The sequence below is a fragment of the Mus caroli genome, chromosome 13 (assembly GCF_900094665.2).
Source record: "Mus caroli chromosome 13, CAROLI_EIJ_v1.1, whole genome shotgun sequence".
NCBI lineage: Eukaryota > Metazoa > Chordata > Mammalia > Rodentia > Muridae > Mus > Mus caroli.
The window spans coordinates 101,780,576-101,807,371 of NC_034582.1; the positions used below are offsets into that span (position 1 = coordinate 101,780,576).

At 42.8% G+C, this 26,796-nt stretch overlaps 1 protein-coding gene across 1 annotated transcript in view; it reads left to right on the forward strand.

Moving 5' to 3' along the window:
* Depdc1b (DEP domain containing 1B) overlaps window positions 1–25,737 on the forward strand; it is a 73,597-nt gene extending 47,860 nt beyond the window's left edge. Inside the window, exons 6-11 of the mRNA XM_021180211.1 lie at window positions 4,441–4,488; window positions 9,336–9,476; window positions 18,383–18,549; window positions 20,354–20,530; window positions 22,946–23,131; window positions 24,711–25,737. Coding sequence (XP_021035870.1) covers window positions 4,441–4,488; window positions 9,336–9,476; window positions 18,383–18,549; window positions 20,354–20,530; window positions 22,946–23,131; window positions 24,711–24,872 — 881 coding nt within the window. The 3' untranslated portion in view covers window positions 24,873–25,737. The remainder of the gene's footprint in view (window positions 1–4,440; window positions 4,489–9,335; window positions 9,477–18,382; window positions 18,550–20,353; window positions 20,531–22,945; window positions 23,132–24,710) is intronic.
* Window positions 25,738–26,796: the final 1,059 nt, after the last annotated feature.

Consider the following 26,796-nt stretch of genomic DNA (forward strand, 5'->3'; position numbering starts at 1 on the left):
CTTTCCTTTCCTTTCCTTTCTCTCTCTCTCTCTCTCTCTCTCTCTCTCTCTTTCTTTCTTTCTTTCTTTCTTTCTTTCTTTCTTTCTTTCTTTCTTACATTCTTTTGATTAGATATATTCTTTATTTACATTTCAAATGTTATCCCCTTTCCTGGTTTCCCCTCTGAAACTCCCCTCCCCCATCCCCTCTTCTCCTGCTCACTAACACACCCACTCCTGCTTCCCTGTCCTGGTATTCCCCTATACTGGGGCATAGAGCCTTCACCAAGGCTCTCCTCCCATTGATGTCCCACAAGGCCATCCCCTGCTTACATATGCAACTGGAGCCATGGGTCCCTTTACTCTTTTAGTTTAGTCCCTGAGAGCTCTGGGGGTACTGGTTAGTTCATATTGTTGTTTTTCCTATGGAGCTGCAACCCCCTTTAGCTCATTGGGTACTTTTTCTAGCTCCTTCATTGGGGGCCCTGTGCTCCGTCCAATGGATGGCTGTAAGCATCCACTTCTGTATTTGTCAGGCACTGGCAGAGCCTCTCAGGAGACAGATATATCAGGCTCCTGTCAGTATTCACAATAGTGTCTGGGTTTAGTGATTGTATATGGGATGGATCCCCAGGTGGGACAGTCTCTGGATGGCCTTTCCTTCAGTCTCTGCTCCACACTTTGTCTCTGTATCTCCTCCTATGGGTATTTCGATTCCCCTTCTAAGAAGGACCTAAGTGTCCATATTTTGGTCTCCCTTCTTCTTGAACTTCATGTGGTCTGTGAATTGTATCTTGGGCATTCCAAACTTCTGGGCTAATATCCACTTATCTGTGAGTGCATACCATATGTGTTCTTTTGTGATTGGTTACCTTGGTATGGACTGGACTCAGTCCGTCCTTTCACCCTCAGGAGAATTAGTGTCCCGGAATAGGTGGGCAGGGAGTCAGTGAAAAGTGACAAACAGATGTGAACACAAGGGAGTGTTGTATCGGAATGTAATTTGTCAAAGTGAGCATTAGACTTATATATTGCAGAAGAAGTTACGGGATACAACAGCCAAGGTACATTGAAGTTATCTGACACAAAACAGAAATGCCTTCAAAAGACTGGCAGGAACCAGGAATGTTTACAGTTAAGATAAAAACAGCCCTGCCTAGAGTCAGCTAATGACAGGGGCCAGGTGAGGATTTCACACCCTAGTCACAATTTATTCTATTCCCTGAGCCTTGTGAAAGCTTGTGCCACGTGGTACTGCTCTAGCAGACCTTTTCATGAATAATGCAATACTGTAGTTCTTCCTTAAACCATAGCCCCCCTTCTTCCTAGGCCATGGTAAATTCCTGTGTATGGGAGTGACTCGGCTATTGTTCTAAGTACTTACTATGTAGTCTAGCCCTGAGATTTCTAGCTCTTCTCAAGTAAATTGTAATGCCTGATTTCTTTCCTGTCTCTCTTACAAGACTAGAGGTAATTTTTGAATGTTACTGAATAGGTAACATTCTTACTGAATTCCAAGTCCAGGGTCGGCTCAAGGACTGCCTAGGACATTGGAACACTGGTGGAGGCTAATCTAACTTAGCTATATGTCAAAATAAGTCCTTAAAGGCACTCATAATAAAACATTATTGAAGGAAAGCACACAGATCTGTTCATTGACTAAAGCAAGGATAGACTTGGAGCATTCATTTTACAGGATGCCACGGTTCCAGGAGACTGAGTTTCTGTGAAACTCTTTGCCTCGAGACTGTGACCAAGCCTTTAGGTCTGTCACACAGACTTCACTGGAGTGGGTATGGCATTACCTCACTCAGGATGGTATTTTCTAGTTCCATTCATTTGCCTAAGAACTTCATGAATTCATTGCTTTTAATAGCTGAGTAGTAAGTACTCCATTGTGTAAATGTATGACATCTTCTGTATCCATTCCTCTGTTGAGTGACATCTGGGTTGTTTCCAGCTTCTGGCTATTATAAATATGGCTGCTATGAACATAGTGGAACATATGTTCTTATTACAAGTTGGAGCATCTTCTGGGTATATGTCCAGGAGTGGTATAGCTGGGTCCTCAGGTAGTACTATATCCAATTTTCTGAGGAACTGCCAGATAGATTTCCAGAGTGGTTGTACCAGTTTACAATCCCACCAGCAATGGAGGAGTGTTCCTCTTTCTCCACATCCTCACCAGCATCTGCTATCACCTGAATTTTTGATCTTAGCCATTCTGACTGGTGTGAGGTGGAATCTTAGGATTGTTTTGATTTGCATTTCCCTGATGATTAAGGATGCTGAACATTTGTTTAGGTACTCTTCAGCCATTCGGTATTCCTCAGTTGAGAATTCTCTTTCTCGTTTTGGAGTTAGGGTGTTATGTAGTCGAAGCTAGACAGCTGAGGGCCACCTCCCTCGACCTTCTGAATGCTGCAGTCACAGGCATGTTGCTGTCATAGGCATGCTGCCGTCACAGGCATGCTGCAGTCACAGGCATGCTGCCGTCACAGGCATGCTGCCGTCACAGGCATGCTGCCGTCACAGGCATGCTGCCGTTACAGGCATGCTGCCGTCACAGGTATGCTGCAGTCACAGGCATGTTGCAGTTACAGGCATGTTGCAGTCACAGGCATGCAGCCGTGTGGTAGTGAGTTATATGGTGCTGACCATTGATCGCAGGGCCTGGTGCATGCTAGGCGGGCACGCTGCCAGCCCCACGTTTGCATTTCCGGCTTGTCTCGGCAGAGTGGTGTCAGTGAGTAAGTGTCTGGAAGAGTTCTTATTATTATCCATTTTTCTTTTAATGAGATAACTTTAAATGTTGAAAGTTTTTTTAAATCACTTATCCTTCAAGATGACTTATGAGTCTGTCAAAAACAAACAAACAAACAAACAAACAAACAAGCAAGCAAGCAAGCAAGCACCACCTTTGTTTTGTTTAAAGTTTGCAACAAGACAAGTTATGTTACCTATAGCGCCCTGAGGGCTACAGTCATCGGATTGATTATGTCTGGCTGTGGCAAGGTTTTGCTATGTAGTCCAGGCTGGCCTTGAACTTGAGATCCTCTTCCCTCAGCTACAGGTAGGTGTCATCATACCTGACCCAAGACTGATTTTAAAATGCCCTTTCTTCAGGTAAGGGTTAGATTAGAATGAGTTCAGCTCTTGGAGTTGATCTTTTAACTTAAATTTTGATGTTGTGCATTGGCCAGAACCAAGTGATCTTTGGATGTGAGAAAATGGTGCGGTATTTTGGGGACATAAGCTAAGTTCAGTGAGGCTCTGAGCCACTGGCAGGTACAAGAAGGAATCATCGTCTGTTAGAGGAGAAACGTCAGTAAGCGAGCCTCTGGACAGGACTGGTGTTTGCCTTGGCAGACGGGAGCCCTTCACCTGTCCTAGCACCTCCATCAGGAATGGAGGGCAGCAGTGCACAGAAATCAGTCTGGAAACGTCACGAGTTGCTGGGTTAATATTAAGCTGTAAGGTTAGGTTCCCTTGTGAGGAGGGGCGGACGTCTTTGAAACACTGCTAAAGCTGTCCAGATCCTCTGGTGTAGCAGGGTCGTCACCCTGAGCCGGCGCTTAGACGACTTTTAGTTTTGCTAAGTTTTTCCGGAAGGAGGAAAGGTTTCATAATTCTCGGGTTTGTTCATTAGGTGAAACTCAACACAACAAGCTCTTCCCATTTCATACAGCCACATATAAGCTCGTCTCTGCTGCAGTGCCCAGGGCTGTGACAAGTGATTTGGCTGGGAGGTCTTTTTTGTTTTTGTTTTTGTTTTTTGTTTTCTCACTTATGTGCATGTCTCTGTGTAGGTTTGAGTGCTATGCCCGCAGAGTCCAGAAGAGGGAGTTGTCCCCTTGAGCTGGCGTTGCATGTGACTATAAGCTCCTTGACGTGGGTGCTGAGAACTGATTCTGGTCCCATGAGAGAACATCTTGTGCTGCAGCCTCTAATCCATCTCTGGCCCTGGGCTGGGCTTATCCGAGCAATGTTACTATTATTGCAAGGCTGACCTTCTAGCAGCCTATGATTAATTTGTCAGTGGAATTTTTGTTACCGAGAACATTTGGAAAATGGTAACGGTAAAATGATAACTACATTGGACCTGCAGGATAGACATTTTTTTTCTCTTTTGGTGTTGAGGATTGAACCCAGGGCCTCGTGCATGTCATGTGTTTCTCTGGACAAACTGTTCAATTCTTACTTTTTACTGCAGTATTTAAAAGTGCATCTTATCCTTAGAGAAAATGTTATGCCTGATTTATTTAAGTACATGTTATAACATTGCTACTAAAGAAAGATTTCTATCTTTAAATGGTCTGGTACACAAATTGGTAAAATGTCTCCTATTACCTGGGCAAACGATACATTCTTATAATACTCTGTGTGTGTGTGTGTGTGTGTGATTGAGTTATAAAGAGATGAATAAGATATCTTTTGTATTTCCCTTTTTTTTTTCTACAGAAGAACTTCCTCACTGGGTCCTGTCAGCTATGAAGTGTTTGGCAAATTGTAAGTATTAATAATCTGCCAGTTTTATAGAATTAACAGGAGTTAGTGCCCTGAGTTAGAAAGTATTCCTGCCGTGGCCTGGGCATGGATTTGACAGCAGTGCGGCTGGCAGGAAATCGGAGAGCATTGTGCTTCGCTGTGATTCCTCCCTTAGAGGAAGGGTGGTTACGTTACAGCTTTAGAGGCACTCAGTTCTCCCATGCATATAATTGCACTGTAGCTAAAGTCCATGCCAGCTCATCATGGGGGAGAGAGAAGTGAGTGACGGTGTTTATATTATTGTACCTGCCACCTCCTAATGCTCTGTAGATTTTTAAGTGTCTACCATGTTTACATCCCCCGTTGGCTGGGCAGCTTCAGTCCCCTCCTGCTTTCAGAGGGCAGAGTTTTAAGAGGGACAGAGTGTTTTAGAGGATTGACTGACTGATCTGCTGCATGGCTTAGGAGAGAAGCTTGTATGCAGAGAAACGAGAAAGACCATCTCCGAGACCTGCATGGAAGAGCCATAGGCCTGGACTAGGGTGAGCCTGAGGGAATGTTCCTAGGCTTAGAAAACCTCTGCAGCATACAGGAGGCATACATCTCATTGGCTCTCATGGCCACTGTGAAGGAACTGGGTAGTAATTGCTTATAAACACTAGCACATGTTTCTTGGGACTTTCATGAAGAAGCTTAACCCAAATAGTGTGTTTGTGTGTGTGTGTTTGTGTGTGTGTGTCTGTGTATGTATGTGTGTGTCTCTGTGTGTGTGTGTTTGTGCGTGTGTGTCTGTGTGTGTCTGTGTATGTGACTGGTGTGTGTGCATACAGATGTGTGAATTCTGTGATGCATATGTAGAGGTCAGAAGATGACTTTTGGGAGTCAGTTTTTTCTACCGTGCATTCTGGGAATCCTTACTCGGATTCCCCAAGGAATCTTTACAAAGGAACTCTCTGATCTGCCCCAAACGTGTGATTTTAATGAGAATTCTCATTATTTTAGCTAATAGGTAACAACAGTATTTGGTTTCAGAGAAGCTCTTTAATCTCACAGCTACTTCAGGAAATAATCACTTTCTTATTTTTGTGTAGGATCAGGATATGCAGAGACAGGTGTATAAATAATTGAATTACTAAACTGAATTCTTGATGAGACTGGAGTTACTTTTGTTTGATTATAGAGTGAAACTAATCAGTGAGCCTCGTTTGTCTCCCTGGCCCAGCGTGGACTTACTTACCTCCTCTCACTATGAGTATGTGTAGCAATACCAGTTTGCAGAAAGCTCAGTATTTCAGTTTAGCTCTTGAAATTCTCATTGATTTTGGGTTGATATTTTGGACACTCTGAGATGTAGAGTAATGTGGCTTTAACTTGGGGAAGAAGTACTTAAATTTTAAAATTTATATGTAATATGTGGTGTGTGTGTTTGTGAGTATGTGTGTATGTAGCATTCCCGTGCCACAGCGAGAATGTGGAGGTCAGAGGACACTTGTCCAAGTTAGTCTCTCCTCTTGCCTTATGGGGTATGGGCATGAGACTCAGTGTCACTTGGTTGTGAGTGCCTTTATCCACTGTGCCTGCCATCTTGCTGGCCCGGAAGTGCTTTCTATTCTTTTTGCTCAAGTTCTTGAAGTAAAGTAAATATGAGTTTCCTCCTTGGCCAGAGTTGGCAGTGGCGGGATAAAGGTACAGTCACAAAGCTCTAACATTCCTTCTGAGCTCCCAGAGAACCAAGGATCTGGGCCAGTTGGGAATGAAACTGTGATGTGGGGGGAAACACCATAAGGTGTGGTTATTGCATTTGACTTACCATGATGGATAGGATGCAGGGAACTGTGTACTCAGTTATCCATCTGACATAGAAAGCCACAGACACCTGCAGCAAGGTTGGCACACCTGGACATTGGGTGGAGGCAGATATGATTTCATAACTGCCATGCGTAGGAAACAGAGTGCTGGAAGAGGAGCATGCCTCACATATGTTAAGAGCAACCTTCACAGAGGTTTGCTTATCTATCAAATATAAAAGGTGGCCAGAGGGCAAGCTCAGATTGTTGTATAGTTATTTGAAATTTCTAAGCTTTCCCAAATTGTGTTTATCAAAATTTACTTTGAGTCTGTCAAAGTCATGACATTATCCCTCTAAAATGGGACAGGCTGCCTATCAGATGTGTGGAGGGCTGCTTGCCTTCTTTTCTGCAAGCCTGCAGACAAGCCTTCCTTCTCTTTTAAGCACTTGAGTCACTGTAGCCTGTGCACACATGGGCCTGATGTCCAGGTGCGGGCCAAACCTTTCACGGATGCTCGAAGAATGAAGACTGATGTTAAGTAATACAAAGCCGACTCTCGACTCTCTTTGCTTCCCCCCCCCCCTCTGTGTGTGTGTGTGCATGCGTGCGTGCGTGTCAGAAAAGGAAATAAAGCAGCCAAATCATTTCATTCCGGAATCTGTCAGGAATAACATTTATAATAAGCTAGACTAAGAAAAAAAATGTTAACAGCTCAAGGTGAGTAAGAAAGAAAAGATCCGTGTTCTGTTTTCTTTTAGGGATATTTTTTTTCATATTTTTATCAAAGATAATGACATTCTCAGGCATATAATTGTTTAGAGAGAGCCACTGACTTCTGGAAAGCACTGATTCTGCAATGTGTCTGCTGACACAGCCAGCTTATATTTGATTAAGCTTGCTATGTGAGGAGGAAGGAAGGAAGCAACGTGATTTGTACGGTTGCTGCTAGGTTTATGTGCTACAACACATAAAGGTGTTTTATTATTTAGGCAATAAAATTAATTTTAAGGAGAAGAACAGAATATGAGGGATAAAAGAGTTTATCTTTTATCATGTGTGTATGCACACGTGTCTCTGAGTGGAGGTCAGGAGAGGGCGTGGAATCCCTGGAGCTTCCGTTGTAAGTGGTTATGAGCCATCTGATGTGGGATCTCAGGTCGTCTGTAGCAGCAGTGCTTGCTCTTAACCTCCGAGACATATTTCCAGCCCTCGGTAAAGGAGATTTTAGGGACACCATAAAGAGCTATTTTATAGTGTCCTAGGGGATTGAATGTCATGGTCCAGAATGGTTTCCTCCGTGTTACATCTAGAATTTCTTAGCTCCAGCAGTCCTGTGGGAAGAATTTCCTTGAATTCATCTTAGCTGCTTTGTTCATCCTCCTGGGCATAGCTAGTTAGCTGAGTTTGATGGCTTAGTCAACTGCCGGCCTGGAGCTGGTCACCACGACTGCATTCCTTTTCTTCCGTGGTCCTCTTGGGACGAGCTGTTTTCCTCAAGGCTCTGGCACCTCCAGTTTGCTTGTCAACATGGTATCATAAATCTGTGCTCATTGTGTCGTGTGCTGGGGGCATTTGCTGCCAAGTTGTACAGATCATCCTTTTATTCCTGGGGGACCCAGATTCCAGTGGCACTGTCCTCTGTCCGGTTGTTGGCATAGGACATGGTCAGGGCCAGACTACGTCAGAGTTTCCGAGTGCACTCCAGCTTTGCAGTGATTGGTTTTCATTTGATAGTTGGACAGATAGCCCTGGTTGGGCTCTATAATGAATTGACCAGATAGAATATAAAATCTTTCTTGTTATCTTTTTTAAGAAAGCATATAAATTTTCATTTGTCTGAAATCATTTGTTAGGAGAAACATCATTTCACTCAGCTGTATGTCTGATTGAAGGATATTATGGTATAGCTAATGAACTCAAGAAGCTATAAAAATTTCTTCGTAACTCATCTGTTACACATTAACAAATTGCTATTTTATTAACTTTATTTAAGACTAGGAAAATGTTGACTATTTTAAAGAAAATTATTTACATGAATAAGGCTGGCTTTACATAAAAAGAGAAAAGCATGCTTTTCTTTTAAAATGAATATATATTAGTGCTCTTCATTTTTATAATATATTCAAGTAAACATAAACATGGGAGCAAAGGTATATGCCATTCCATGTGAAAACTTGCCTGCGTATCTTGAATATCTGTGTTCTAACACTACAGTACTTACAAGTAGTTGCCACATTAATCGTTCTCTCTCCCTTTCATTATTTATTTATGCATTCACTCTATATCCCAATCACAACCCCCGTCCCTCCTCCCCTCCCAGTCCTATCCTTCCACCCCCTTCTTTTCACCCCACTCCCTGGGTACTAACCTGCCTTGGCACATCAAGTATCATTAGAACTAAGTGTATCCTCTCACACTGGGGCCAGACAAGGCAGCCCAGCTAGGGGAAAGGGAGCCAAAGGCCAGCAGCAGAGTCTGAGTCAGAGACAGCTCCAATTGTTGGGGGACCCACGTGAGCACTAAGCTTCACACTTACCACATATGTGTGTGTGGGGGTGTGTGGGTCCAGCCAGTGAATGCTCTTTGGTTGGTGGTTCAGTCTCTGTGAGCCCCTCAAATAAACTAATTAAAATATAGGGTACAGAGCTAAACAGAATTCTCAACAGAGGAATCCCTAATGGACAAGAAGTACTTCAAGAAATGTTCAGCATCCTTAGTCATCAGGGAAATGCAAATCAAAATGCAAATCAGATTCCTTCTTGGACCAGTCAGAATGGCAAAGATCTAAAATGCAAGTGACAGCAGATGCTGGCGAGGACGTGGAACAAGGAGAGCACTCCTCCATTGCTGGTGGGAATTGCACACTTGTACAACCACTTTGAAAATCAATTTGGCAGTTTCTCAGAAACTTGGGAATAGTTCTACCTCAATACTCAGCTTTACCACTCCTGGGCAGATACCCAAATGATGCTCCACCATCCCACAGGGATACTTGTTCAACTATGTTCATAGCAGCTTTGTCTGTAATGGCCAAGAACTGGAAACAACCCAGATGTATGTCTCTCTTTTCTTTTAAAGGGCCCAACTGTACAGACTGGAAGCAGCCTATGTACTTGGGATTTGAGAAAGATGTCTTTAAGACTATAGCAGATTACTACGGTCACCTGAAGGAGCCGCTGCTCACATTTCATCTCTTTGATGCTTTCGTCAGCGTCTTAGGTGAGTGCACAGCCAGCGTCTTAACAGATTGATGTTGGACCTTTTCTGCAGTCACTGTCTTGAAAGTTCCACTAGAAAAAGCTCAGAACATTTCCTTTTCTGTAGAAAAAATTTCCATTTGAAATTTTGTTCTAATGTCTTACTCTCTTTTTATTTTATTTTCAATATTTATATAAATTATTTGTAATTTTTTGAGATTACACACATGAATATTTCTTTTTATTAGCATGTATTAATTATATATAATAATAGGTCCCATGAAGACATTTTCATACATATAAATGATATATTATCCTTTCTTATGCCATCATATTTCTACTGATTCCTCTTTATAAATATAATTTCTACTTTCATCTCTCTCTCTTTTCTAATGCAAAGAGTTCCATTAGATTTCCTTATTGGAGCATTTTTAAGAGCTATTTATAGGATCATTGCACCTTTTACTGGTTACACCACTGAAGAAAATGCTTCCCCCACCCCCAAACAACCGTTGACTTCTGACAGTTTCTCTCAGGTAGAGTGGCAACTCCTGACCTCCCCCAGACATCTCTCACTGCCTATATAGACCTTTACCCACGATGCGGTGTTGATGTGCCTAGTCTTGTGTGGATAATCACAGCTGCTGTGAGCTCAGGAACACGACATGCCATGTCATGCCTGGCAGACAGCATTTTTATCACACCCCTGTCCTCTAGATCATATAGAATTCTCTTTTCTGTGAGGCTCCCTGAGCCTCATGGGGGTGATGGGATGTCCCAGATATGGTGGAAAATCGACAAGTCGCTTATCCTCGGCGCTGATCACTTACAAGTCTCTGCAGTAACCATTGTCACTGAGAGAAGCTGAGAGCAGCACCACCCTATGTCTGTGACCGTGGATCTTCAGAAGGCAGATGATGAGGTGGTGGTCAAACATATCCATTTACCCTAACAACAGTGGTAGCTTCTCCACTAGTGCTGAGGGCTCTTGTTCATTCTTTCTTTTTATAAGCCATGTTTGCGGTACCAGACATTCATCCCTTCCCATGGAGTAGGATCTCAAATCCAGGCAGCAAGGGGTTGGTTCCCTCCCTAGCCATCATGCTTCTGTCCCAGCAGTGCAGGGTCTACCGCTGGGTAAGACTGCTGGTGCCTCTTTGCCCCTAGCGGCCTGGGCAGTCCCTTCCTGCACAGTAAAAGCTAGCCACATAGGCATTTTGGAAATAAAAACCGACAGAGTGCTTACACGTTGCTTCAGAAAGGAGCAAAAGAAAACAGCTGACCTGTAAACCAGAGCAAAGACCAGCGAGTTGTCTTTGAAGGAAAAGCAGGGTGCCGTTCATCACTCTTCCATAAGATTAGAACTCTCTTGGTAAAGAATGTGAACTTGACATTGAGTCTTCATGGCTAAGTCTATTACTCTAAGTGTGACTTTGTGAACAGCGTAGGAGGTGCGTTGTCATTCAGAAGGTAATTGCTTTTTATTAGAAGACACAAGTTTTTATAGGACCATTCGATACTTAAAATATACAAAGTAAGTATATTAACATTATTCATGTAAAACTTGTTTCTATTCTTCATACAGATTTACACCTTAGAATTTACACCATGAAGGAAACATGGTGGATGGGAGGGTTGGGAGGCCGTTTTTACTATTGTCCCTTTCCTTTTGGAAATCAGAGTACCCTGTGAGCTGTAAAGGTTTTTTTGTTGTTGTTGTTTTTTTCCTTGTCACAATGCATGTTGTGTGAATGGCCTCAGTCCCACTGAGTTGAGAGGTTTTAGCGTGCCCTTGCTTCCTCCGCATCCTGGCTGTTAGCAGTCCTCCCCTTCCCATGTGTGCGTCCTTCGTTTTTTCTTTACATCCCTTTACTTTCCCCTTTCTGTCTTTCTCTTTGCAAAGTGTGGCTGCTGTCACAACATCTGAACGCGATGTCAGACGGATGCGAATGTTCCTGGAGCTCACAGCAGTGAGCTTTACATTCCTGCTTCTGTAGGTGCTCTGACGATAACAGATACAGACACTGTCAACCATAGATGCAATGGTAGCTACTTCTAACATCTTTATTTATTACTGGGTGTCTGTGTGTCTGTGTTGTGTACATGATGTGTGTGGGTGCGCATGCCATGGTTCACATGTTGAGATTCGAGGACAACTTTGTACAGTTGGTTTTCTCTTTTCAAATTTACATGGTTTCCACAGCAAGTGCTTTTACACTGAGCCACTTTGTCTTAGGAGTGATCATTTTTAGACATGTCATCACTGGAGATAAATGGAGGACCTAGTTTATTATGGAATTTTAAAACCACTACGTCTTTTGGGTATTTTATTTAAGCCCAGTTGATCTAGTATGGTTTTGATTTGATTTATAGATAGAGTTTCATTTAGATCCAGGTGGCCTCGAACTCACTATAGCTCAGGCTGACCTTGAACTTCTAACCCCCTCCTCTTCTCCTGTATGAGCTGTAGAGTACAGGTGTGTGCTACCAACCCAGTTCTGTTATGGGGTCTTGAGACTGTTGAGTCTTGTTGGTATTTTGTTTCCAGCTGAGTCTGATTGGGGGCTTAAACACTTGTGCATCTGTGACTAATGATGTTCCTCACTGTGCTGGACTACGTGAATAGATTTTCCTTATCATACCCAGACTTCTAAAGACTGGACTGAAAATCAGCTCTTATTGTTCCTTCTCCTTTTCAATTTTTATTACTAGTCTGTAGGAAAATTATTTGACTTGGAAACAGAATGAATTGAAACATTTTTTTTTAAAATACAAATTCCAATTTGAATCTGTTGACTTTAAAAAAAAATCATTTGTCTTTCACAATTATTCATTTTGAGCTGAGGTAGGAGTTAAAACTGGCTTCATGCCAAGTTGCTGTTAGAGTTTATCTAGAGTTTATCTAGAGGGTTTGAGGTAGAGGAAGATGGGGATTTAGAAACTTAATGCTATTAGCTATCAGACAAAGTAGACCATTGAGTGTGCCTGGTAATGATGTATTCTCAGTGTTTCCCAAGTGAGTGTGTGTGAGTGTGTGTATGAGACATGTGTATTGAAAATCATTTTCTAAAAATACCTTCCTGTAGTGAAAGAAGAAAAACCTAGACTGGAAGATTATAATTTGTTTATATGATTAACAAAAAATAGCTCATTGTCGATGGATAAAAGGAAATATCTAAATATGCTGGTTGAATTTAATAGGGTTTATTCATCTCCTAAACTTCGTGGCTTTGGTTGAAGTAGGATGTTGTCTTTTAAAGTAAGCAACCAGTCTACTTTGTATGCCTTTGCTTGATTGAACATGGTAGACCTCATGACTAGTGCTATTGATCAGTACTGATGTATGAAATTGGGCATGTCAATAAAAGGCCACAGGTGTGGTGGCCCATGTCTATAATCCCAGCACTTAGGGGAGACAGGGAGAACTCGAATTTGAGGCCATCCTAGGCTACATAGCAAGACCTTCTTTCAGGAATCAAACAACGTTTAAAAATATGGGAAGGGGATCAGAAGGAAAAAAAAAATCTTATTTGACATGTTTGGCGATGTGAATCTTATTCTTTACCAATAATCACAAAATACTCAGTTTGGTTCAGCAGTCTAAGACACCAACTATCCACAGTTGATCTTTATTTTCCAAGATGAGTGTCTGACTCTCAAGTCATGAATGACACATTCCAGCGCACAGTCCACTGACTTGTGTAGCAATGGCTCTTTACATACTGAGGCTAGATGACGGTGAGTCAGCAAACAAGATGGAGTCAAGCAAGGTGTTTAGAAACAGAGGTCCATGCTTATGTAAGCATCCTATAGCTACATCTAGTTTGAACTTTGTGAATTTTTTAAAGAAACTTGAGTAATTTACATATTTTAAGAAACAAGATTCATATACAAATTTATATTTATGGCTTTTAAAAAGAAAAATGGAAGTATCTGGTATTCTGGGGCTTGCGGTTTTGGCGGTACAAGTTGATGCTGTATGGATGCTTCCAGCAGAAGGGGCCACTGTTTGTGAACATTGTTTCCAGCTCGCTGCTGCCATTGCTTCTCAGGCATGGATGGAGTTCACTGGGCTCCTGCTTCACATACACATGTTTCTTGAATGTGGGTCGGTAGGGAGTTCAGCTGTGCTGCCTGCCTTCCTTGTCAGTGAATGGGAAGGCTGGGTGACAGCTCTTTGTTGTTTATTGTTCCCTCCTGACCTGGAGCTTGAAAATGGCCTTGCCACTCTCTAGAATCATTATGCACTGGATCATCTGACTCCGTAGTCTGAGATCCTTTGTGTGTGTGTGTGTGTATATGTGTATGTGTGTGTGTGTGTGTACATGCCAGGGAGTTGTGTATGTTTATAGTGCAGATTATCCAAATGACTGGGTAGTGTTCACTGTCCTGTTTGTTTGTTGGTTTTTGGTCAGGTGACTCATAGAACATTATGCCATCTTTACCTGACCCTATGTTCTCCAGGCTACCGCCGTTTTTGGCCCTTATTAGCTCTTTTCTCGGAGAGTGGCTAGTTAGTGTGCTTGTGTAGACTGGGCTTTAGTTTCTGTGTACCTCACGGTGGTGGTGGTGGTCATCTGCTTTCAGGGCTCAGGTCTTGTTTTGGAGCTTTTGAGGATGCAGATGGGCCAAGATACAGATGTCTGTTCACCCTCAAATATCTCCTATGATTGTTGAAATAAAGTAGAGTTAGGTATTCCGTAAAGGTAGCAATTTAGAAAAATGTCTAGATTTTTCTTTGGATGTAACCGAATGTATACGTTATTTATATCAGTGATCAGTAGGGCGATTGACAAAACTTTTGGGAAGAAAGTCCAAGAATCTTCCCATAGTATCTCAGCAACATGAAGCTATAAAATATTTTTAAATGCTACATGAAATCTTCATCCAATATTTGGACGAGTAAAGACCTTTCTGAGCTTAAAAGCCAAAAGAATTATTGAAGTGCTGCGTTTGAGATTCATGCAGGAAAGCACCCTGTCTTGAGCACGGAGAACCTATATCTACTTTTGAATAATTTCCCAATGTAACCTTCTTGCCTTCCCTTGAAAACAATCTCCAAAGGAGTAGTTTCTCTCACTGTGTCTTTCTTTAAGCAAAAAGTTCTTGCCAGCTGATGTGCATTTTAAATCCTTTGCTTCAATGTAATCCTTTTTCTTCTTTTTATCTGTTTTTTATAAACATGAAACTTTGACCCCACCCCCACCCCCTTGTTCAACAGACACGACTATGGCCTTTCTGGGACTCTCAGGGCCTCCTAAAAGTGTTCACATCTCATTACTCTTTTGAACAAGTCCAGAAATAGTTTCGTATACCAATAGCAAGTGGCTTTTCAAGAGAAACTAAGAGACAGGATAGTGCTCCCAGGAAATGCCGTCAGAACAACTGGCAACAGTGGGCTTTTCTGTTCTCTTTGCACTTGTTCTTACCTCATATTAGAGTGGACCATAGACCATAGATCATAGACATAACAAACCAAACTAAAACCTGCCAGAGGAAAGTGCAGGAGAGGATCCTTATAATCTCGGGTGGGCAAAGATATACATACAGAAAGCTTAAACAATGAATTCAAATTCAACCAAATTGACTTCATTAAGATTAGACACGTCTCCTGTTTGGGATTCTCCATCAGGAAATGTAGAGAAGGGTGTCAGAGAGACTAGACTTGTGGGTTTTTCTGAGAATGGTAGATGATATTACTGTGGCCCCAAGTAAACGTTTATTCACCAGCAGTGTTGTGTAATTTCGTTAAACCACTGATGCCCCTGCACCAGAACAGCAACCACTGTGAGGGAAACTATGGCCTGTGGGCATGAGCCACTCCTGGGTAGAACTGTCCCCGAGCAGCAGCAACAGCCCTTTTCTAAGACAAAGGCATTTCTTTAGTATGAATTTAGAGTTGCTGAAAAGTAAACAAAAACAATAAAAATGTAAGACATAAGAAAAATATTCCAGACAATAATAAATACATTTAAAAAAGGAACACACCATTAAAATGCAAAGAAAAGAGACTAGAATGACACACACTGATTATATGTCTGAGGTAATACTCGAAGCCAGATGTTATGCTTAATTTTGGGTGTGAAATTAGTGGGATTTAGAGTCACCATTAGAGGGTCTGGAGAGATGGCTCAGTGGTTAAGAGTGCTGGCTGCTCTTCCAGAGGACCCGTGTTTGATTCCAGTACCTACATGGTGGCTGATGCAATGCCCTCTTCTGGCCTCCATGGCACCAGGCACACATGTGGTATACAGACATACACGTGGGCAAAGCGCCCATGCACATAAAAGAATAGTCTAGAATGGAGTCAGTGTGGATGCGTGTGAGCTCTTACCTGGATTAGCCCCGCTGAGCTGGGAAGACCCTGTTCACTGTGAGCAGTGCCATTCCAGCCCCACACTGACCACGAGGGAGGAGTGGACTGAGTGTGAGTATTCATCACTCTCTCCTTCCCCACTGAGCGTACTGTGTGACCAGCCACCAGAGCTCCTGCTTCAGGGCTCCCTCCCCCTCTTGATGATGCCCTTAAACTAGAGGCCAAAAGTTCTTCCTCCAGTTGCTCTTTTTCTAGGATTTTGCCACAGTAACATGTAAAGTAACGAACACATTGAAAGATATTTGGAACGCTTCAGGATGGTGCCATGTCTTGGTGATGAAGCGCAGCTATTTTACACTTTTGAATCACATTTCTGTTGTGCATGGGTATGCATATGCGTGTATGAGGATATACACGACATGCCATGTGGAAGTCAGAAGACAACTTGTGGGAGTCAGTTTTCACTTTCTACTCTGTGAGCTCCACATCCAAACTTGAGTCAGAGGGCTTGGTGGCAAGTGCCCTCACCTGCTAGGCCATCTTGTTTCGCTAGAGCTGATTTTCTTCTTAGTTTTTAAATGAGAAAAGCATCAAATAGTCCTGTATAGCTTTTTGGCGTTATTAATATCTGTTGCTACTTGACTATGCAATGTCATATGTCCCAGGGCCTTCTAGTTGCACTGACTGCTGCTTAGCACACATTGGTCAACACTGGCACGTCACTTGGCCTGTAGTAACCATCAATTATCGACTCTTGGGTCTATGGAATCAGTTCATTCAGATTCCATGTGTGATCGAGGTCACGAGGCACTTGTCTTTCTGTCCCTAGTTTATGTCATGCCAAGCCTTCAATTCCAGAATTGGGATGCTGAAGCCAGAGGGGTGCTGTGGCCTTGAGGCCAGCCTGTCTTTTGTGTTAGAAGTTTCATGATGTCAAGTATTGACACTGAAGTTTTTATCCATTTGGGGGCTGCATTTTGTGAGACTGTTAGGATCTCACGTCACCCCCGTGTATGTGGATGTCTTTCTGCACTGTTGGGATGGCTGTCCAGGGTGTGTCCTTAGCACCTTGGCTGGAAATCAACTGGTGGCTCTAGGATCTATTCTGTTCCTTTTGTTTGGACAGTATAGTTATTTGTGTGTATGTGTCTCTGTGTCTAGTGTCAGCAGGGTCCCGAAGAGGGCGTTGGATCCCCTGAAGCTGGAGTTATCAGCACTTGTGAGGTGATTTGAACAGGTCTTAACCGCTGAGCCATCTCTCTAGCCGTCATAGTGTTTTAAAGTCAGGTGGCAGAATGTCTCCAGCTGTGTGCTGTTAAACACAGATGTGTGGAATAAGAAATGGGGAACGGGAGCATGTTTGTCAATACAGAAAAAACCCTTTGATTTCCTTCATCCGTATAATGCAACCCATCTTTCGGTCTCTCTGGTTCCCTGTGTCTCTTTGTCTCTGTGTGTGTGTGTCTCTCTCGCAAGCAATAGTACATTCTTAGTCTTCCCCTCCCCCTTCCTCTGTGTGTATGTGTGTATGTGTGTATGTGTGTATGTGTGTATGTGTGTTGGGACACGTGTGGTCAGAGGGCAACTTTTGGGTATTGGTTTTCCCTCTACCTCATTTCTGAGCAGATTGCTGCCTGCCCTTCACTCTCCAGGCTAAGCAGCCTGTGCTTCCAGACCATTCCCTGTCTGCCTTCCGCCTTACTGTAGGAGGCTTACAGATAGATGAGTGGCAGCATCCGACTTTCTACAAGGATTCCAGGGATCAAATTCTGGCCATCAGGTTTGTCTGTCCGAAATGTTCACCCGTTGAACCATCTCTCTGGTCGCAGCGGTTTATTACCGCAAATGGCGTTCACTGTGTGTACTTATGGTCCTTTGAGGTTTTTGTTTGTTTCTGGAGATGAATTTTTTAAATGATTTATTTATTTTTATTTTATGTGCAGTGGTGTTTTTCCTGTATGTATGTCTGTGTGAGGGTGCCTGAGCCTCTGGAACTCAAGCTACAAACAGTTGAGAGCTGTCGGGTGGGCACTGGGAACTGAGGCCAGGTCCTCTGGAAGAGTAACTGGTGCTCTCAGTTGCTGAGCCATCTCCTCAGCCCCTCACTATGGTCCTTCTGGTCCTAATTTGTTGAGGACTTTTTTTTTTTTTTTTTTTTTTTTTTTTTTTTACTAAATGTCTTTCTGTGGCTATTGGGATTGATCTTGGATGTCCTGTTAGTAGTACACATTTTTAATACTACATTTTTGATCACTTTAGGCTTTGTGGTTAGGTTTCAGTGCTAGCTGGACTGCTCCTGGTTTACAGGGAGAGAGAGCTATGAACTTGTTCTCTCTGTCTACGTGGTTGTGTTTGTCTCACAGTTCATCCCTGCTTAAGGGTTTGTATTTTCTACACTGACTTGCGAGTCGCAGTGCATGTGTGTTGTATGCCTTGCTGGGTGTAATTGAATATGTGAAAACCTTTTTTTTTTTAAAAACCTACTGCTTCCATTTGTAAATTTTTTTTTTTTTTTTTTTTTTTTTCCTATAACTTTAACTGTAAAAATGTGGGGAAAGAGGCACAGGCAGGCAGGCTTTGTACTGGATGGTGAAACTTGTCTTTTTTATCAGGTTTGCTGCCGAAGGAGAAAATGGCCATTGAAGCGTTTCAGATTTGCTGTCTCCTCTTGCCTCCTGAAAACAGGAGAAAGTTACAGCTTTTGATGAGGATGATGGCGAGGATCTGCCTAAACAAGGAGATGCCCCCACTGAGTGATGGCTTCGGCACCCGCACACTGGTAGGTTGTTAACGGCTGCTGGGACCTGGGCTTTTAGGCTGAAATACAGCCAAGTCAGGGTTCTGATTCCAGAAGCCAGACGAGAGCACAGCCTGCTGTCTGCCCAGACTCTCTGTGCTTCCTGTCTAAGGCCCTTGAAGAGCAGAGTGGAAAGTGGAAAGTGGGTAGGGAACAGGCTCTCCTTGTAGAGATGGCTGCTGTGTCTTCTCTTGCCATTTTATAAATGACTACCTACCATCAACACAGAGACAGTGAAGGTGAGCAGACAGGAAAACCACGTTCTCCTGTTCCAGAACAGGAGACACAGTCAACTCTTTCATCACAAGCCAGGGAGATAGCACGTGTGATGGGAGGAGCAGCAGCAGGCGTCCTGGATTCATGTAGGAGGGGGTAGGTGCCCAGCTGCTCTGCACACTAACTTAAGAAGAGGGAGAGTCTCATATAAGTGCGGACTCATGTGCTGGTCTGATGTATGGACTCACAATAGAAATATTTAATTAAAACTAATTAATATGCCCATCACAGCGCCTATTTATTTATTTATTTATTTATCCAGCCATATCTGTGGACTGGAAATTTACTTTCACAGCAGTTTTGACACATTCCATGTGTTTTCATTTGGTGGTGGATAGATTCCTAGACTTTCTCCCCACTGGAACTCGTGTGCTCCAGCCAGCATCTCCCTGTCACCCTTCTTCCAGTCACTGTTGCTGCAGACTACACTCTACTTCTCCCGGTTTTCCTCACACAGTCTGGTAGTGAGATTGTTTCTCTAATACCATGTGTGTCCTCTCCATGCTCTTAGAACCACTGCTTACTTCCTGGGGATCCCCTGGGCCCACTTTAGAGGAGCAAGACTGCCCACTGGGGTGACTCTTGATCCCTTCTTGGACTAAAGAGACCTTTTTGAAAAATCCAAGAAAACTCGTACATCTTCCCTATAGCAACACACAGGCACACACACACACACACACACACACACACGCATGTATGTATGTATGTATAAAGTGTTATACATGATTTCAAAACTTTCATAAATCTATTGAAGCTTTTCTTTTCAAGCAGAAATTTCTGCGTCTCTCTCTCTCTATGTGCAAATATGAAGATGAAGTGACAGTGTTAAGTCGTCTTATTCCTTAACAGTCTGCACCATGTGACTTTAATCCAGAGCATAGAATCAAGTGAATTAGTAATAGGAATTTGTGTAAATTATATTGTTTACATTAGCTATTACATTTTTATATTTGTATAAAATATATTTACATAAATATATATTGATATTTTTGGTTATAACATAGTCTTGTCATGTGATACACAGTTTCTTTGTTCAAAGTCAATTCTCAAGTGTGTATTTCAAACTGTAGCGAAAGCAGTTTAGCCAAGGAAAAATGCCATGGTTGAGGAGGAACAGAGAGTCAAGTCAGGCATGACACTGGGATAGTCTTTGGCCAAGTGGCTAGGAAGTCGTTGAACTTTAAATTGCTACATTCATACAAATTTCGGAATATATGTGTGTGTATGCATCCATGCAAACATATATGTGTATTATACCTTATATAAAATGGGGAGTTGTAACAATTCCTCAGACAACCTTCTCTCTACTGAGCCTCTTCGGGGGAGATTCCCATGTGAGTTGGCCCCATGTGTCTAGGTGCCTGTGGGATGTGCACCCTTGGGCCACATCCCCCCAGCTATTCACGCTTGTCTTGCAAACTAACTGGCATTCAGTTTAGAGAAGGCCAGAAGGCCGCTCAAGGCTGTGCATTTTCACCAGCTCCCTGCCTTCTGTTTTGTTTTGGTCCAGATGGTTCAGACATTTTCCCGGTGCATCTTGTGCTCTAAGGATGAAGTAGACTTAGATGAGTTACTAGCTGCTCGATTGGTGACATTCCTGATGGACAATTACCAGGAGATTCTGAAAGTGCCTCTGGCCCTGCAGACCTCCATAGAAGAGCGTGTGGCTCATCTGCGAAGAGTCCAGGTAAGGGAGGAGACGTCATCTGTTCTGTAAGATGGGCAGGAGGGAGTCAAGTCAGGTTGCCAGCCTCCTCCTGACATTTTGTACCAAGGATTAAAGTGCTTAGAGCAGGTCTGCTACTAAACATGGCATGAGTTTGCTGTCATCATGAACAACCATGGGATGCACGCTTGGTTTATTATACCAGTCATTGCCATATGCGTATCAACCCGGCACACTGACCCCGTCATACATACACAAAATGAGCAGAGTAAGAGATACACTAAAATGTTCACAATATGTATCTGTTTATCTTTTTCTTCTCTCCTTTCTCCATTGTTTCGTCCTTCCCTTTTTTTTTTTAGTAACTTAGTTTTCCTTACTTAGTAACACAGTGGAACATCTCCCATCTTCAAATATTCTTTATTGACACTTGTACCGAGAGCACACTCTGGAGGCAGATACTGTGTGCATTGACGGTGTGCCCTTTTCTTGCTGTGTCTCCTCATTAGGCAAATGCAACTATGCTACCGTGTCTCAGCATCTTCTCTTTTCCGTCTGTAAAATCAGAATGATAACCAATATTTTGTTTGTCCGGTACATGTAGAAAAGTGCTTACAATAATGTTTTAATGTTTATCGCATAGCAAACCATATCACATGGGTGACTGCTGTGAAGTTATTGTTATTATATGATTAATACCACCTATGTGATTTTACATATATTTGAATAATGTCATATTGACATCACATTCCACTATAGAAATGTATACATAATTATCTTCAGTGTGATGTGCTAGGCTTTACACATTTTTAGTTTTTAGTTTCATTTTACTTTATGTTTTTAGATACAGGGTCTCATGCTGAAGATCCAGGTGACCTCGAACTCATTATGTAGCCCAGGCTGGCTTTAATTTGGAGCTATTCCTCCTGCCTCAGCTTCCTGAGCCTGAGGATTCTGGGCATGAGCGTCCATCTCCAGCTAGCTGTGTTTGGCATTTAGGTTCTCTCTGTTTTGCAAGCAATATATTAGTAAATATTTTTATAGCTAGGTTTTGGGGGAGGGAGCTGATTTACAACTATTGTCTAAGAGGAAATTCCTAAATGCATCACTGCTAAGTCAAACACCTTAAATATATTTTAAGTATTGACCGCATGTGGCCAATAACCTTTTAATTTGATTGTTTGAATTTAATTTATGTCAGTGGCATAAGAAAATACAAGTTTATTTTACCTTTGCTTCTGTGTTGGATATAATTACCATGAAAAAATATATACATATGTATCACACTGTTGCCATTTGCACTGGTAAATACATGTTCTTATTAGTGCTTTAGTTTACGATTTTTTCCTAGTTTTTTTTTTTTAATTTTTGAAGTATTTTCTTATTTTTTTTAATTAGGTATTTTCTTCATTTACATTTCCAGTGCTATCCCAAAAGTCCCCCATACCCTCCCCCACCCACTCCCACTTCTTGGCCCTGCTTTCTTTCCACTGATGGCCGACTAGGCCATCTTCTGATACATATGCAGCTAGAGACACGAGCTCCGGGGGGTACTGGTTAGTTCATATTGTTGTTCCTCCTATAGGGTTGCAGTTCCCTTTAGCTCCTTGGGTACTTTCTCTAGCTCCTCCATTGGGGGCCCTGTGATCCATCCAATAGCTGAATGTGAGCATCCACTTCTGTGTTTGCTAGGCCCCGGCATAGCCTCACAAGAGACAGCTATATCAGGGTCCTTTCAGCAAAATCTTGCTAGTGGACCATGTAGAGACTGCCATATCCGGGGATCCATCCCATAATCAGCCTCCTAGTATTTTTATGAGTCAGACTTTTGATGAGTAAGATGAGACGCCTCCTCAGGTCTTCACCAGGAAAGGCTAGAGCAGGAGCTGCCTCTGGGTCCCGCTGGGTCTGTGTGCTCACGTACACAGCAGGCAGGCCACAGGAGCTCCGTGCTTTGGAGGATCCAGGGTGGGCTGTGATGACTAATTTCCCTGCATGTATAAGCTTGGCCTTGTCAAGGCAGAGGACTTGTGCTATGACCGAATAAACTCAATGAGGTCTATACACAGCTCCTGGGGATCACATCCAGGTCTCCAGGCTTGTCTAGAAAATGCCTCTTCCCACTCAGTAGCCCTTGATTTCTGTTTAAATTTCAGATCTTATTGAAGGGCATATACAGGGCACATTTCCCTGTTGTTGTTATTGTTGATTTTGTTTTTTGTTTGTTTGTTTGTTTGTTAGAATGGGTCTCAAGTTCAGAAAAGTAAAATAATCTCATATTTTAAATTTAAAACTGTGACTTTAAATATTATTCTTTTAAAAGTGTGAAACACTTCTTTCCAGTATGGCTTCCCCCAAGCAAACTGAAGGAAATATCCCACTCCTGCCAGGAGGCATGCTGGTTTTGACTTAATCTAATTCTGTGCTTTGTCTCAGATAAAATACCCAGGAGCTGATATGGATATCACTCTGTCTGTACCTTCGTTTTGCCGTCAAATTAGTCCCGAGGAGTTTGAGTACCAAAGGGCGTATGGCTCCCAGGAGCCCCTGGCAGCCTTGTTGGAAGAAGTCATAGCCGACGACAAACTCTCCAGCAAGGAGAAGAAGAAGAAGCTGAAGCAGGTGACCAGGCTGTTCTTCTGAAGGCGCCTCCCTCCCCTCTTCTCAAGTTGTTCCTTCCTTCCATTAGCGCTCCGATTTTATGGCTTCATGTAAATCTCATAGGCATGAGTTTCTGATTTCAGTTCTGCGTTCCGGGAGTTTAGCTACATCGCTTCCCCAGTTGTATCGTTTTTTTACATTACTGAGCATTTCTTTTGTAGAGTTTGGTTCTGATAGTTGTCATTTGTTTTGCTAATGACAGGATATGAATCAGCTAAACTTCAGAAACTGACTGGAAGGAAAATATTTAGAGTGTGTGCTCATGTGTGCACATGTGTGTGCATGTGCAGGTGCATGTATGTAGAGGTCACAGGAGCTGTTAGAGTCCATTCTCTCCCGCACCTTGGTGTTAGGCGTTTGCAAAAGCTCTTCTACCTTGCAGAAATTTGTCTTTAGATGGGCAATGTCAGCGTAGTTTCTTGTCTCAGACTTCACTAAGTATGCCAGTCAGCCAAACTCAGGCCCTCCTGAGTGAGGCAACAAGCCAACGGTTTTAGAGAACAGTTTTCATTGAGAAAGGTGCACTGCACCCCTTAGCTTTTGTCAGTGTGACGGGAAGCCTGATAGAAGCACCGTAAGGGCTGGAGGAGAGTTTGTTGGCTCTGGTATCAGGGGGCTGCTGGTTGTAGCAGGTGAGGGATGCTGGAGCAGTTGAGTGCCTGGCAGCAAGATTATACAGAGAGGTACAGAGAGGTCATGTACCTGCAGGGACCTGCTTTTCCAATGATTGACCTCCTCCAGCCAGGCTCTCTGGGAGAGCTCGCTCTCTGGGAGTTCCTCCCAGTTTTCAAAACCTCCCAAAGTCATTGGAATCAAAAATTTGAACCATGGCACCAGGAGGGCTTTCCCATCCTTAAAGTCAAGTCTTACTGTGATGGGTGGTGTTTAGTTTTCACTCCGCAGTGCAGGCCAGCCTTTCCCTAGCCATCTTCCTGTCTCCGCCGCCTGAGTGCAGGCATTAGAAGCAGACCTCAACACTCTTGGTCTGTGGTTCCCTGTACAGCTGGATTCCCGACAGGGCATACGTCGGATTATTCCCTGATCATCAGGGCTCTGGTTTCTCTCATTTTTCTTCTGTTAATGTTGGAGGAGAGTTGAGTGGTGAAAAGTCAGAGGACGAATACATTCCCTTCCTTTACAATGTCCGTGGGGGTGATCCCTCCAGTGCATCCTCTCTTCTCTCTGTTGGGTAGAAGGTAGCCGGTGTGTGTTGGAGAAGGAGAGAGATGGTAAGGCATAGCTAGGCCAGACCTTGTGTAGAACAAACGTTATTTTAACTCAGATTTACTTGTGGCTGCTGTTCACAGTGAGAGATAGTGATAGTTGACAGGGGAGTGTTTTGAGAGGTTTCCTTACAAGGAAAACTTCATCTGAAGACTGGGTCGCAGGAAAGATGAGGTAGTGCTGCAGGCATCAGCATCAAACAATTTAGCCAAAACAAAGGAAAGCAGGGACCAGGAACTCCTTCAATTTGATTGTAATTTTTGTGGTTCTTTGGTGTCCTTTTTTTTTTTTGGACTCATATTGGACTCATATTCAGTTTCAGAAATCTTACCCTGAGGTCTACCAGGAACGATTTCCTACCCCAGAGAGCGAAGCACTTCTCTTTCCTGAAAAACCCAAGGCCAAGCCGCAGCTGTTCATGTGGGCACTGAGGAAGCCCTTCCAGCCGTTTCAGAGAACTAGAAGTTTCCGGATGTGATGCAGGGATGGAGCTTGAGAGAACTCTGCGGCAGAGACAGTTTGAGTCAGCGGAGGCTCTGGAAGGCTGGTGTAAACTACTGCAATATGGAGTCTCAGAGCGTCCAGCCGATCGCCCAACTCCTCGTGCTGAGCCCTTGTCAGTATTCTTATAAATCTTGATGCTGTTGGTAGAGATGTAAATGAGTGGACGATTGTGAGTCTCGTGGGTATGGGTGGTGTGAACAGGCTTGGGATGGTTACAAAATCTAAAGGTAAAACATTCGTTCCCTTCCTTCTGTTTGTTGTTTTCTACGGTGTGTAAAGTCCTTGTGTGTGCTCCCTGCTCACGTATGCATCTGTGAAAACCAAGCCTAGGAATACTGTACATACTTGAATGAGAACAATCCTGTGTGTGCTGTTACTGTGGTAGCCCTGACCCAATGCATATTCTGATTTCTCCTGTGTAAGTCCCACTGGTCGTTGTTTGTTTGTTTGTTTGTTTGTTTTTATTTTTTAATTTCTTGTTTGTTTGGTTAGTGTGAAAAGTCCTACTGTTTTGCACTGTGATTGCCATGTCTTGTATTGCAGATTTGCCTGTTGCTCTTTGATTGCCTGTATGCCGGGCTGGGTGTTCGCGTGGCTGGATGTGGAATGGTGTGCATCTGCCCACTGGCCTGCAGTCCGGGTCTCAGCTAAAGACGGCAGGTTGAGCTGGATGACGTCTTTGGGTTCCCTTAGACCTGCAAACCTAAATTAAGTCTGGTTTATGAAAAGTATAAAGGGGTTGAGTGAGATGAATTACGTCCTTATGAATATATTTTCTCAGCTTCTTCATTGTTTTGAAAGTATACATGGAATGTAAATAAATACTGAGTTGTTTTTATATATATATACACTATGCCTTGTGTTTTTCTTCTTTGCTCTTTATTTGGATAAGTTAGGGAGTCTCCTCAGATGGCTTTGCCAATGTTTTCACATCACTCTGTGTGTGTATCATGAAGGAAGTGAGGTTTACTTTTGGCTTTTGTATTGGCTTCAGGAAAGTGTGCCCCCCCATGTCTGTCTGTCTGTCTGTCTGACTCTGTGTTTGTCTCTGCCTCTCCTTTCTTTTCTTCCTCTATTCTGTTCTTCCTCCTCTTCTATCTTCTCACTTCATTGTTTCTTCTTCAAAATAGTGGCACATCTGAACTATCTCTGAGATGAATTACCCGGAGTTGATGTGTATGTTCTTGTATGGAGATCTATCTGCCCCTGTGGCAGAGTACTTTCTATCGCTGACAGAGATTTTGCCCATTTAAAAATTGATAAGTATTCCTGTTCCAGACATTTAATGTGATTTTTCGACTTTGAGTATTCTTAGACTGGACATTCTGTTGAAGCAAAGTATAGTACCACTCAGTCTCGCTCTGTGATGGAGAGCTCTTTTGTCTGCTGTATTTGGAAGTGAGTGTGTGTGTGTGTGTGTGTGTATGTGTGTGTGTGATTGCTTTCTGTTTTATGCTTGCTTCTTGAGACATTCGTATGTATAAACACTGTAAGTCAAGTATAGCAGTGATGTTACGTAGCAGCAGTGTCCAACATAGTTCTGCCAACTAGCATGTGCGCCATCGGTGTGTGCTTTTTGACTCAGTGATTTCACCAGAGCTGGCCTTGTTGGGTTTGAGTCCTTGGTGTGTAGGCGAATACTGGTGTCTCTCTGATTACAGTTTCACTCTGATTTTAATATAGCTGTACAGTTTTTCCATAGAGTTTTAGACTTTACATTTTTATAAAAGTTTAACTACTTCTCATTTATATACACTTTGGTGATTACTGCTATATTTTACAATTGTGCCACTTAGTTTTTGACAGAAAGCAGGAACCTCAGTTGAGGATTTGCCTCCCCAAATTGTATTGTGGTTGTGTCTCTGGGGCATTTTCTTGATTGATTGATTGATTGATTG